Here is a 13,408-nt window from a genome sequence, read left to right as displayed (position 1 = left end):
CCGTGTGTGTGTGTCAGCTTTCGTTCCAGTGTCCCCAACAAAAAGTCTCAGAGTTCAGGGGACATTTGGCAGCAACATGGCAGCTGGTTGCATCCAAGCTTGTCCTTAAAAGGTTTTGTCGCAGTCTGGCCATGGCCACAAACAACTCTTTATCTACACTAAAAAAACAAAAAAGGGGGGGCTGTCACTTCTGTGCTCTTTCCAAGGCGCATTCCTTTCCCCATTCCTCCCCAAATTCAGAAAAGACGTGTTCACCTCGCTTGCGTCTACTCATATAGATACACTAAGGACAGCTATTGTATAATGGGGATCACTATGGGGGGGGGGTTTGTTGTGAGGGAATGTAAGTTGTTTTTTTTGGGTGAGGAGGGGGTGGTGATACCACTAGTCGATGAACTTGTGTGTGTCTCCGTAGAGCCATCGCTGGGGAGGCATGGCGGCCTCGTTCAGGTGGTTGCACTCGTCACTGCACTTGCAGGACTGGATGAACATCACGGACCGGCTGAAGCGCTCGCCGTCGGGACAGGCGAAGCTCACGCTGGCGGTGCGCGTGCGGCGGGGCGAGCAGCAGCGGCCGTCCCGGCACACGCCACAGTAGTTGGGCCTGTACAGGCGAGTGCTCCGACAGCCGGCGTAGGACAGGCGGTGAGGCTCAGGGGCCTTGTGGGTACGGGAGCACTTCCTTCCTTTCTGTAGAGAGAGAGAGAGAGAGAGACAGAGAGAGAGAGAGAGAGAGAGAGAGAGAAGTCAGTCAGCCAGGGAAAGGAGCTCAGCCATGCTAGCAGCTCTATAGTCTCGCATTACCAGACCTTCCTCCACAGCTCTGCAGAGGAGGGTCTGTCTAGTCCACACAGCATTCCTGGATGGGAGAAAAACGTGCTCTGGTTTATTGGCATTTCTTTAAACCAATCACAATCATCGTGGGCGGGGCTAAGCTCCGGACGGAGCCACGGTGCCTCTGCTAAATAGTCTCTGGAAGGAGCTTGTTTTGGTGGAACATGTGGACGTTCAAAAGTAGTTTTAGTCGTGCAACAGAAAACTCAGATTGGACAGATAGTCTAGCTAGCTGTCTGGATTTACCCTGCAGAGATCTGAGGAGCAGTTAACCATAGTCCTCACTAATCAGCCGGAGGTTAGAACGCCAACACAGAGACAGAGGAAGGGGACATCTGGTCGAGAAGAGGGACATCCAGCGGGAATTAACGGCGGAACCGGAGCAGTCACGAAATTAGCGCTCCCCCCTTCCGTAGTTAGGGTTCAGGTTCAGGTAGGTCAGATCTCGACGGGGAAACAGAACAGAGTTCCTGGACCTTGTACTCGACCGTGCAACTTTGAGTTTTTCTGCGTCAAAATGTATGTTGTTATGATGTTTTCGTTGATATTTTTGAACCACATTTTTGAATCTTTTTCTTCAACGTTCTTTTAGCATTTTTTTCTTCAAATGCTATACAACTGAATACAATTACAACCTGCTCTTCACCTGTTCAACTGACTTTAACAGACAGTACGTCTGTCCTGCTATTATTACAGACGTGAACTATAACCAGACAGTTCAGCCTCGTTCACTGACTCACAACGACGCGCTGCTGAGAATGAAACGGAAACACTGGAATGGATATTTGGCGTAACACAGATTTATTAAACTTGCCAATTAGATTAGTTTACAAGGAAATAACGAGAGACAGGTGAACTAGATTTAAAAGGGTAGAATTTGGTGTGGTGTTGACAACAACCCCATCCACAGATCTTAAGGCAGCTACACACCAACCCGATAATCGGCCGTCTGACAGTCTGGCGAGGTCGGTGACTCGAGTCTGGTCGGTGTGTTCGTACCGTCGTCCGTCGGAGGAGCCGTCGGCCTTCATTTGGTCCGACCTGACATGCTCAGTCAGAGACAGGACAGTCGGGGAGACTGATCAGTCTGACTGGTCGGTGTGTAACGGCCTTTAGGGTTCCTCCTCCTACCAGAGCCCACTTTAACCCGTGCCCAGAGCCATACGCCGCTAACGTCTTTAGTTTTAGTTCAGCTGCATTGCTTTCCACTGAAAGCTTTATAGGATCACAGAACCATTTGCCTAGCTGCCATACCACACAGCAAAATGAAATGACTCATTACACAAGCCTCGAGACATGAAAAACAGAATTAATGCAGTTAAGCACAGACGGGAAAACAAAATAAAGGTCAGAACAACCGATGAGTGCCGGAGAGAGACAGGGACATGCCAGGGATAGTTAAGGATTGACACTGATGCACATTAACACCCACACAGCAGCTCTGCAAACATGTGGAGAGCGCAGGGAAACAGGTGCATAACAACCCATCAGATTGACGAGTGGCTCACGGAGAGGCAGAATGTTTCTGAGGGGGCTGCGTATGAAATGTGAGAGAGAAACAGCGTGGGTGACTCAAGTGCTCTTAAATCTCCTAGCAAAGGGCGGCTGAGTGCAGCGGACAGCCACAGTGTCACAGGATCAGTGTGGGAGAGCTAAACACTCCCACTCCCACACACACACACACACACACACACACACACACAGAGAGAGAGAGACACATACACACAGAGAGAAACACACACACACACACACACACACACACACAGAGAGAGACACACACACACACACACACACACACACACACACAGAGACACACACACACACACACACACAGAGACACACACACACACAGAGAGAGACACACACACACAGAGAGACACACACACACACACACACACACACACAGAGACAAACACACAGAGAGAGAGAGACACATACACACACACACACACACACAGACACACACACTCCCACACACAGACACACACACACACAGAGAGACACACACACACAGAGAGAGAGAGAGACACACACACACACAGAGAGAGAGACACACACACACACACACCCACACACACCCACACACACACCGACACACACACACACACACACACATTGTTTTCTTTTGTCAGCAGCTCTGAAAGTTCTGGGGTTTCTTGTCGTGGTATTTAACAAAGAAGGGGATCTTCAGCTGTTTAAAATAAAAACTTGGGGGGGAAAGTTGGGCGCCTGGTTAGCTCACCTGGTAGAGCAGGCGTTTCTTCCTCCTATCCCGGACCTTACTCCACAGCGCTGTGGAGATAGAGCTGGCAATGTGACACTACCAAAACGTTGAACTAACGGTTTGAGCTTTGAATGACAACCACAGGAAACAGTCTAATTTGGCTCTGTCGTCATCCTGCTGGGGATGTTTCCACACAGCAACAGAACCGTGAATAGACAGAATGGACCCGAAAGGGCTTCAGCAACAGCGGGATTCTGGGGTGGGGTGTGTATACATGCCATGATATTAATACCAATCAGAGCCCTTGAGAGCAATCCTTTCCTGAATGTATTTAGCACGGTGGCTAGAATGCAATTGATCCCTTTATATGGCTTTATCTGCACGTACGTTGTTATTTTTCAAGCAGCGTTTTGAGCCCAAAAGCGATCTCGGCCCACACAGTTTTATCTCCAGAAGCAGAACTAATCTCCATCCGTATGAACACATCTGACAACACATATCACATGACCGTTCACACACACTGGGCATGTGCATGTCGGTGTAAACAGGAAGCTGATTGGATGACGTTTCTCTGTGGTTGAAAATCCTGGATGTATACTTTGACTGAAAGGTCTGTAAGCTACATAACAGATAAGACTGACTGACGTATCACAGACAGACCTGTTACTGAAAGGTCTGTAAGCTACATAACAGATAAGACTGACTGACGTTTCACAGACAGACAGACCTGTTACTGAAAGGTCTGTAAGCTACCTAACTGATAAGACTGACTGACGTATGACAGACAGGCAGACAGACAGACCTGTTATTGAAAGGTCTGTAAGCTACCTAACTGATAAGACTGACTGACGTATGACAGACAGGCAGACAGACAGACCTGTTACTGAAAGGTCTGTAAGTTACCTAACTGATAAGACTGACTGACGTATGACAGACAGACAGGCAGACAGACAGACCCGTTACTGAAAGGTCTGTAAGCTACCTAACAGTTAAGACTGACTGACGTATGACAGACAGGCAGACAGACAGACAGACCTGTTACTGAAAGGTCTGTAAGTTACCTAACTGATAAGACTGACTGACGTGCGTCCTCGTCTCCAAATGTCTCCGTTTGTGTCGTCCAGACTACAAAACAACCCCGGAGTTTTCAAACCAAAACGGGGGCAGCAGAGTTTCCAAATGTTCACGTTTTAGGGGCTCGGAAACACCGGAGTAGTGCGGACGCGAGACGTAAACGTAGCAAAAGATATTAGTTTTATAAACCAAAACGTAGCAGTGTAGATGTACCCTCGGTGATACTACGCCCCAAATCTATCTTGTGAGTATCACCGTCCATATCCAGTTTGTTGCAATCAACACTTTACCAACAGCTGTGGACAGGGTTATAATGGGACAGTATGTTCACTCATATTTATTTAAGTTTCTGTGAACATTTTTTAATGTTTTCTGCCAAGTGCCCTATTTCTCCCAAAAGTCGGTTAAAATGCTCCCTCAAAACGTGCAGTATACTCGCTGCAGCCGACCTATCGAGCGCCAGTGTGACTTCATGGGAGCGCCGTAACTATTTATACTCGCGACACTAGCTGCAGTCTTCTCCTGAACAGAAGTGGCGCTAATGAGGAAAGGCTACGGACTTTGCTCTTTCTACGGACTAGAAGAAAAAGGTAAACAACGGCAGAACTGGCAGCAGCATTGACGTCAATGCTTGGATTTGATTGGATGAGCTACTTGGTGGGATCAAGCCTTTCATTCACCATAAAGAGCTCATCTTAACCCAGTACGTTAACCAGAGAGACCTGCAGTCACTCTGAGAGTCCTGGCATCACGTTACCCTCCAGCTCGTCCATGCTTCCCGTTTCTGCTTTGTCGCACGCCGCTGATTGAAATAGAGTGGTGCACGACCTCTGGTCTACTCTATTTTGACGTCACATTGGCACGTCCAAGCTCGGATGCGGTGACTGTCACAGAGTGGAGTCACAGATTGCAAAGCAACCCCAGAGTTTTCATACCAAAACGGGGGCAGCAGTGTTTCCAAATGTCTCCGTTTTATGGCTCAGAAATGCTGCAGTAGTGTAGATGTAAATGTAGCAAAAGATATTCTTTTTGTTTTTGTAAGATTATTTTTTGGCCTTTTAATGGATAGGACAGTTGCAGAGTGGAAATTGGTTAGTGGGGAAATACATGCAGCAAAGGGCCATAGGTCACAGGTCATATTCGACTTCTAGGCCGCTGTGGTACGGACTGAGCCTTGGCGCCCCAAGATTTTCGTTTTGAAACCAAAATGTAATAGAATGGATGTAGCCTGAGAACCTTAGCACACATTCCTCACCTTGACAGGCATAGACATGGAGCTGCAGGGCCGAATGTTGCACAGACGCGTCTCCTTGATCAGCTTACAGCGGGCATTGTCATTGGTAACACGAGAGGAGACGCCCATCCCACAGCTCCGGGAACACTGGGACCAGGAAGTCGTCTGAACCACACATTGATCTCCCACCTGTTTCCAGGCTAGGAGAGATGAAACAAGAGGACGTGTGAGAGGACAATGGGCGATGTGACATATGGAGAGTCAGAGAAAAGAGGAGCGAGATCGGGCAAAAGTAAAGCTGGAGGGGTGAAACAGGGCCGGTGGGAGAGAGAGGGGAAAGGAGAGGTCCAGAGATGCAAAGCACACTAGCTTCATTCAGTGAACAGGCAACACTGACGCATAGAGTGGGTGATTACAGAGAGGGGAAAGCTGGGTGACAGAGGTATGTGCTGTGCGTGTGTGTGTGTGTGTGTGTGTGTGTGTGTGTGTGTGTGTGTGTGTGAGAGAGAGAGCACCTCTGGTGTGCAAGGAGCCAGTGGAAAACAAGCCTCACATAAATGCTGACACACACATGCGTAGATGCAGAGGAAAAGGCTCACAGTGAGGCCGTTTGTGCGTCAGCGGGAGCTAAAATGGCTAAAACATAAACATGATGCTTTACTGCGTGGAGGAAACAGACGGCACTCTGAGGCAACGTGGCGGCAACCTCTCTTACCCGCCAGGTGCTTGTTTCCACGTGGCTTGTCCCACTTGCGCCCGCCCCCCACCTCCACCTCCACCAGCTCGTTCCCCAGGGTGTCCTTCTCCTTTTTGGGTTTGTAGGGGTACAGCTTCCGGTAAGGTTTCGGATAAGGCTTCGGGAAGGGGTAGGCCGGGTAGGGAATGAATGGGTAAGGCGGGTAAGCTGGAGGTTGGGGTCGACGGTGCACGGGGGGCACGAGGGAGGTTCCCTTGTGGCAGTCGATGGTGAGGCAGCACTGGCCCGGCACTTTGACCAGCTGTGGTGCCGGACAGGAAGGGGACGCCAGCGGCACGTGGCTGGGGCAAAGGGGCACGCAGCCCACCGCTCCGTCGATGCAGGTGCACTGGTGCTTGCAACCAGCGTTGAAGTTCTCGCCGTTTTGGTAAATCCGCCCGTTGTATTCGCACGAGCGGCCCTCTGCCTTCGCTGAGGGGAAAGGAAGTAGACAGAAGGTTTGGTTAAAGCACTTTTGAAGAACAAAAAGTGTTCAGATATCAGATATTCTGGATCTGAAGAAAACTCTGAAGCAAGGTTATTATTACAGTTACCCGAGTACCCGACGGGCCGGGCCGGGTTCGGACAGATATTTAGAAATGATGTTGGGGTTCGGATCGGGCTCGTTCACATCAGTGCGATAAAGCATTCAACATTTACTTATTATGTAGGAGTGTCTGTGTTAACGTGAGCTTGTTGCCCCGTGTGAGCTGATGACCTCATCTGTTGACCTTTCTGAATGTCTTCCTCCAGCTGCTTAATGAAAGCTTCCACACAAACAAACCTACATGTGTCGTTATATGAGAAAGAAACTACTGGGCATGCCCCCGATACCTTACTTCAATCCAACATTCATTTTATGTGTTTTACAAAAATGCTAGCTGCACTAAGTTAAATGTATTAAGCTGAAGACATCGTTCAGTTACTTTGTTATTTTTGTAAACAAAAAAAACAGTGTGCATCTCTATTATCTAAGCTAATACAAGTATCTGATCGGGACTCTGTATCAGCAGATATACAGAGATCAGGATCGGGGGCCAAAAAAGCTGATTGGGACTTCCTTAGTTTTGATTGGTTTCTGTCGGGGCCAGGTATAATGTCTCAGAAGTTTGTAGCTACATATACATCCAGAATACATGCACGGAGAACAGCTGGGATGTTTAAACCAAAAAAAGCACGGAAGAATCGCACAAAGACATCGGAAAAAGTGACAAAAACATCGAGAAGTGACAAAGAAAAGCCGGGAAAGCTTCAAAAGCTTTTGGGGGGGGAAAGTGAAAAAAGTTGTTTAAATGTTGACCCAGAAAAACTGAAAGTTGCACGTTGGACGGGAAGACAACACAAGGGTTAAATATTTCATCTTTGAGCTACTTAAGTGTCCGATGTGACGCAGTTACAACAGCGCCATCCCGTGTCAAGTCTGTCCAGTTTCTGGGGTTCAATGTCACAATGAGAGTTGATGGAAATTCCTTTTTTCAGTAGTAAAGTCTTAGAGCTTTGTACCATCTGGATGTCTTTATACATACACGTAAACTACCCTGGACCACCCTGGACTGGACTGATTGGCACTGTTTGACTCCCTTGCTGACTATATTAGCCATCTGCCCATTTTGCTAGCTTGCCTGTATGGTCAATACACCATGCTGTCTTTTTGTCTTTTCTTTGGGCGTCCAGATAGCTCAGTTGGTAGAGCAGGTGCCCATATGTAGAGGTTAACTCCTCGACGCAGCGGGCCAGGGTTCGACCCCGACCTGCGGCCCTTTGCTGCATGTCATTCCCCCCTCTCTCTCTCTCTCTCTCCCCCCTTTCATGTCTTCAGCTGTCCTGTCAAATAAAGGCCCAAAAATAATCTATGTATAGTTAAGTAATGATTATTCTATTTGTGTTGCCTGCTGTACTTGAATAGATTTGCACTGGCACTCTCTTGCACTATGATACCATTGCACCTTTCTGCATTTTCCCCACACCGCTCCTGTAAACATGCTACTACAGGGCACACTATTGATATATCTTTCTTTGTATTTTTGTAGTATGTGTGCATGGATGTCATATGTCATATGTCTGTGTGCCTATGTGTATGCATGTTGTGTATAACCTATTGGACACCTTAATTTCCTTCGGGATAAATAAAGTATCTCTAGCTATCTATCTAGCTAAAAAACTAAAACTGAAATGATTTAGGTTCATGTTTTTCTCAACCTGGCAAGTTTCAGTTGTTCTTAAAAGGTTTTAGTTTTTATTTAGATTCAGTTTTCACTGCTTATGTACAAATGCATGGAGATCAGAGGAGAGAGAGAGAGACACACCATCTCCAGATTTATGAAGCCAGCTCTATTCTTAGATCAGAAAGGCATTTTGACTTGTTTACAATGTCCATCCCTGAGTGGGACTCCCCATGCAACACCCCGGATACCCCCCCTTTATATAGAAACACCCCCAAATAAACACACACATAAAAATACCACTGTGCATGCATGTGTTTCATGGGGCTGTTTGTGTACACACTGAGCTACTTATATAAATCCCGGAGTTGGCCAGGTTTCAGTCCCAGCTCATGAAGGTGCTCTGTTTTTTGAAACGTGGCACGGGCTTCAAACCCCGAGACCCTATCAAAGAGAAACTCCAGCCGCTTGGCGCGGAAGCCAGATCCCCCACCCTGAAGTTACACATTCCCTCATCGACGCCGAGCTAAACCCCAAACTCAAAGCCCAATCTGAACATCTAAACCCAACTCCTCCCTGCATCTGACCCTCCCTCCCCTCTCTCTCTCTCTTTCAGCCTCCCAATAGTCTGTATATAAAGATGGACGACGCGTCACTAGGGTTGGGTACCGAAACCTGGTTCCACAATGGACCGGAGTAGAACACACATTTCGGTTCCTCATTTCGGGTCTACTTAAAAGGTGCTCTAAGCCAGTGTTTTTCAACCTTAAAGAAATCCTGCAGCACAGCACCAACCACGATACGTGCGAAAGGTGGCAGTATTTCTATTGTCTTAAAACAACAAGGTCATTATTGCACTATACTGCCACCTACTGACACAGAACAGTATTTCATTTCTCTGCCAGTCATCATATTTCAGGCACAGATGAGCAACAACACAATGAAAAAATGTTACTGGATCAATTACACACAGGACGATCTCTCACGACACAGTGGTTGAAAATCACTGCTCTAAGCGATGTTGGGTGACGTCACTTCTTGTTGAAGTATTTTCAAACAAAATGAGACTAGCTCGCCCCTCCCTCCTCCTCATCCCGTCCCCTCTCCCTCCCTTCCGTGCACTAACCCCCCCCCCCCAACCCCAAATCCTTCTTGTTAGTTATTGGCTTGAACACTGTTTGTTATATTTGGTGGTGCAGGTTGGCACAATTTGTTGTTGTTGTCGTTTGTGGAGGCTGGGCTGTCTACAGAGATAGTGAGGAGATGTTTTTTACAGTGTGTTCAGGGGACAGGCAGCTAGCAGATAGTGAGATGTTTTTTACAGTGTGTTCAGGGGTCAGGCAGCTAGCAGATAGTGAGATGTTTTTTACAGTGTGTTCAGGGGTCAGGCAGCTAGCAGATAGTGAGATGTTTTTTACAGTGTGTTCAGGGGACAGGCAGCTAGCAGATAGTGAGATGTTTTTTACAGTGTGTTCAGGGGACAGGCAGCTAGCAGATAGTGAGATGTTTTTTACAGTGTGTTCAGGGGACAGGCAGCTAGCAGATAGTGAGGAGATGTTTTTTACAGTGTGTTCAGGGGTCAGGCAGCTAGCAGATAGTGAGATGTTTTTTACAGTGTGTTCAGGGGACAGGCAGCTAGCAGATAGTGAGATGTTTTTTACAGTGTGTTCAGGGGACAGGCAGCTAGCAGATAGTGAGATGTTTTTTACAGTGTGTTCAGGGGACAGGCAGCTAGCAGATAGTGAGATGTTTTTTACAGTGTGTTCAGGGGACAGGCAGCTAGCAGATAGTGAGGAGATGTTTGCTGTATGTGACAAAAAATGTTGTAGCCTAATAAACGTGTGACATCGCTTAGAGCACCTTTAATGTGTCGACTGAAATATTTGTCCTCTGTCGCTGCAAAACGGACGTAAAAGCATATTAACTATTCACTGCATGTGATTGCTAGTAAACATATTACATCTTTCATGTGATTTCTCAGTTTTTCAAGGATCGGTTTAGGAATCGGAATCGTAAAAATCCAAACGATACCCAACGCTACGCGTCACCACTTCCTCCCGCTATACAAAAGCGAAGCCAAAATATCCCTGGATACAGCGGTCGAGGCGGAGCCCTGTTTGAGAGTTGCTCAGTGGCACATGAAGCCAAAACAGTTCAACTTCTGCGTATAAGATGACCCGGATGATTGCCGCTGCTTCCGCACTGTGCTCTTCTAGACTTTCCAAATGTTATTGGACCAAATGGATTGAATTCTTAAAAGTGAAAAGTCATTTTGCGGTGGTTGTGACGCTCGATAAAATGGATCCACTGATTTACAGCCATGTAAGTCTTTTTGGGCCAAAGGGCATCACGTGAGGGTAATGGAAGCTGTAATTACACTGTTTAGCCGCTTCAAAGCCCGGCGCACTTCCTTCAGGCCTGTTTTTGCGCAATAGTGAGTCAATCCCAGCTGTCAATCATAACGTTTTACCCCATTTTTATAGCATCAAATAACCAATAAAAACCAAACTGATCAGAACAATTAACACTTGAGCAAACGTCAGCGTGATCAGAACTACCTTAAATGACTGAAACCATCTTTGGGAAGAAATTATTTGACGTGTACTTTGATGTCCTATCCGCTAACGTGGAGGGAGGCAGGGTTTATAAGCTATAGTGTAGCCATCCGCCAGAGGGCGATCCCGATGTTTTGGCTTCACGTATACAGTCTGTGCATCAACCCCTGGGTACGTACCCCTGCAGATGCCATGGGTACGGCCCACATCGTTGCCATAGTTGCACTCCAGGCCTTTGTGATGGTCGCAGGGCCGTCCTTCGTGGCAGTCCTGGTTGAGCTGAGCGGCACACACCTTGCAGCAGCTGCAGCCGTCCGGCACCGAGCTGACCCCAGGGGGACAAGACGGAGGCCCCGCCGGACACTCGCACACCACTGGACAGCCAGCAGTCACCTACGGGGAGGGGGGCACAGTGTGCACTTTAGTTAACCTGGATACCGGTAAACACACTTCATAAGGAGGAGCCACACTGGAACCCAGCGGGACAATAGTTTGACTCATGTTACACACATCACAGAAATTCCTCAAAGTGTGTGAGGCTTAAATATTTTGCTGAATACCCAGCACTGTCCCCCGAGCCCCACAGGGATATCTGTAACCCTCTGTCGCCTTCCGCTTGGCATTCGCCGGGCATGCGGGGATGAAAGGAACGCTCTCTGACCCAAAATCCCCCACCAACCTTCACCCTCCACCCTCCTGCTCCTGCATCTTTTGTTTCTCCCTCTCTCTATCGCCACACACTCACACACACCAAACGCTCCAACAAATCCAAGCAGGTGAAAAACTGAAGAATTGGGGGAGTTTCTTGGAACTAGTCTTTGTGCAAATAAGACGGCCGTCTGTCATTGGCAGGCATGTAATAACAAAGTGAACGTCAAGAAAAAATCCAAGGCACACATCTTTAGAACAAAAGGTCAAATGTATTTATTACATCTGGCATATTCTAACTAGAATAACATTAAAAACATGATTGTTTTTAACGTTATTCTAGTTGGAATCTGGATTTTTTTCTTGAAAGTCCGAGCAGGTATTGAGATCACAGCGAGCTGCCAGTCTGAGACTACATTTACAGCAAACATCTTTTGCAACGTTACGCCTCGCTTTCACACTGCTCTGGCGTTTCCGAGCCCCTAAACCACAGAAATTTGAAAACACTGCTGATCCCCGTTGTGGTTTGAAGTCTCCGGGGTTGTGTTGTAGTCTGGACGGCCACAAACGGAGAGACCTTTGGAAACAACGATGCACGTCAGTCAGTCTTATCCTCCGTTAGGTAGGCTTACATGTTGCATCTTTCCTGTTTCGGGCTCCCAGACTGTGGTCCGGAAGCGGCAGTATTTTATTGTTCACTTTACATCGTCTTTGCTATTTCTTTTTCCTCTCGCTTTTCCCTCCCAGCTGCACTCATAAGCTACTCTCACTGGCTGTCCACAGTCAAATTAAGGGATTCCTTCCCGACTCTGCCGACGTCTAAACCCAGGCCAGGTCCCAGTGTGCCGCCGTCACTGGTTCAACTCACTCTTGTGGGTCTTGTGTGGGTTTGAAGGATACAGCGTTACACAATGCAGTGACAATCACTTTCCATTTTTAGCATTATCATTGGGTAAGAAGTTGGTACTCTAAACATCCCCTAACCAAAAGTCCCCGTGCAGGGAGTCCATATCATCTTTACTTAAGTTTATTTTTATCTGTTGGATAATATTACAGTAGTGTAATTTTGGACCTACAGAGAGACAGAAGCTTGTGTACGCGGTTTACTTTGTAAAAGGGTGACAGGTTTTCGGGTTTTTTCAGGTCAAGAAACACTCCAAACAACAACAAACCTAAAAGACCAAGTTTTCGTCAACTCATTTACATTTAAACGAGTGTCTAAACTGTGGATATGGAGGTAGAAATAGGCAGTGGTGGAATGTAACTAAGTACATTTTCTCACGTAAATACTACTTCATTACATATTTGTGGGAAATATTGTACTTTTTCACTCCACTTGATTGAATTTGACAGTTTTAACTTCACTAGTTACTTTACAGATGAGAGCATATGATGATCTTATAAAACATGATGCATTATTACAGATTTAACTACCCAACTGTACACATAACAGTTCACATTGGCTCCACGTTGACCAACAACATATATAAGATAGTATAACAGTCCTTTTTGAATCATTGCGAGTTCTTCATAGTCGTATTTCTTACATACTTTTCCTTGAGTGACATTTTCAAAAGGCACTTTTAAGGCATTCTTATAAACTATCCTGATGCTCATTTTGCTCAAGGACCCCCTCAAACTCCCCTTAAAGACCTCTGTTGGTCCCCCGAACCCCAGTTTGGAAACACCACAGATTGTCCAAAGATTACAGTCAGACATAGAGTCATGGAAGGAGAAATTAAGCATGCAGCAGGTACATTATGAATCACTTGTGTGCAGCTAAACAAGTAGGAAAGATTTCTTTTTACCTTTATTTTGAAATGCAACAGAAAATGGGGGGGTTGGTAGGTTATATGGCAATGAAACAGACGGCAGTTACAGTAGAGTACAGACACGAGTCTACTTCTTCCCCTCTGTGTTTACATGAAGCCAAACAGACTG

At 46.8% G+C, this 13,408-nt stretch overlaps 1 protein-coding gene across 1 annotated transcript in view; it reads right to left on the bottom strand.

The window, feature by feature from the left end:
- Nucleotides 1–364: 364 nt before the first annotated feature.
- LOC144530096 (CCN family member 1) overlaps nt 365–13,408 on the bottom strand; it is a 13,285-nt gene continuing 241 nt past the window's right edge. Inside the window, exons 2-5 of the mRNA XM_078269511.1 lie at nt 10,999–11,212; nt 6,082–6,534; nt 5,388–5,566; nt 365–690 (exon numbers count right to left, since the gene is read on the bottom strand). Coding sequence (XP_078125637.1) covers nt 385–690; nt 5,388–5,566; nt 6,082–6,534; nt 10,999–11,212 — 1,152 coding nt within the window. The 3' untranslated portion in view covers nt 365–384. The remainder of the gene's footprint in view (nt 691–5,387; nt 5,567–6,081; nt 6,535–10,998; nt 11,213–13,408) is intronic.

Source organism: Sander vitreus, chromosome 15 (assembly GCF_031162955.1).
Source record: "Sander vitreus isolate 19-12246 chromosome 15, sanVit1, whole genome shotgun sequence".
Taxonomy (NCBI): Eukaryota; Metazoa; Chordata; class Actinopteri; order Perciformes; family Percidae; genus Sander; species Sander vitreus.
Note: the sequence above shows the minus strand (reverse complement) of the source record. Positions and strands in the feature narration are given on the sequence as shown.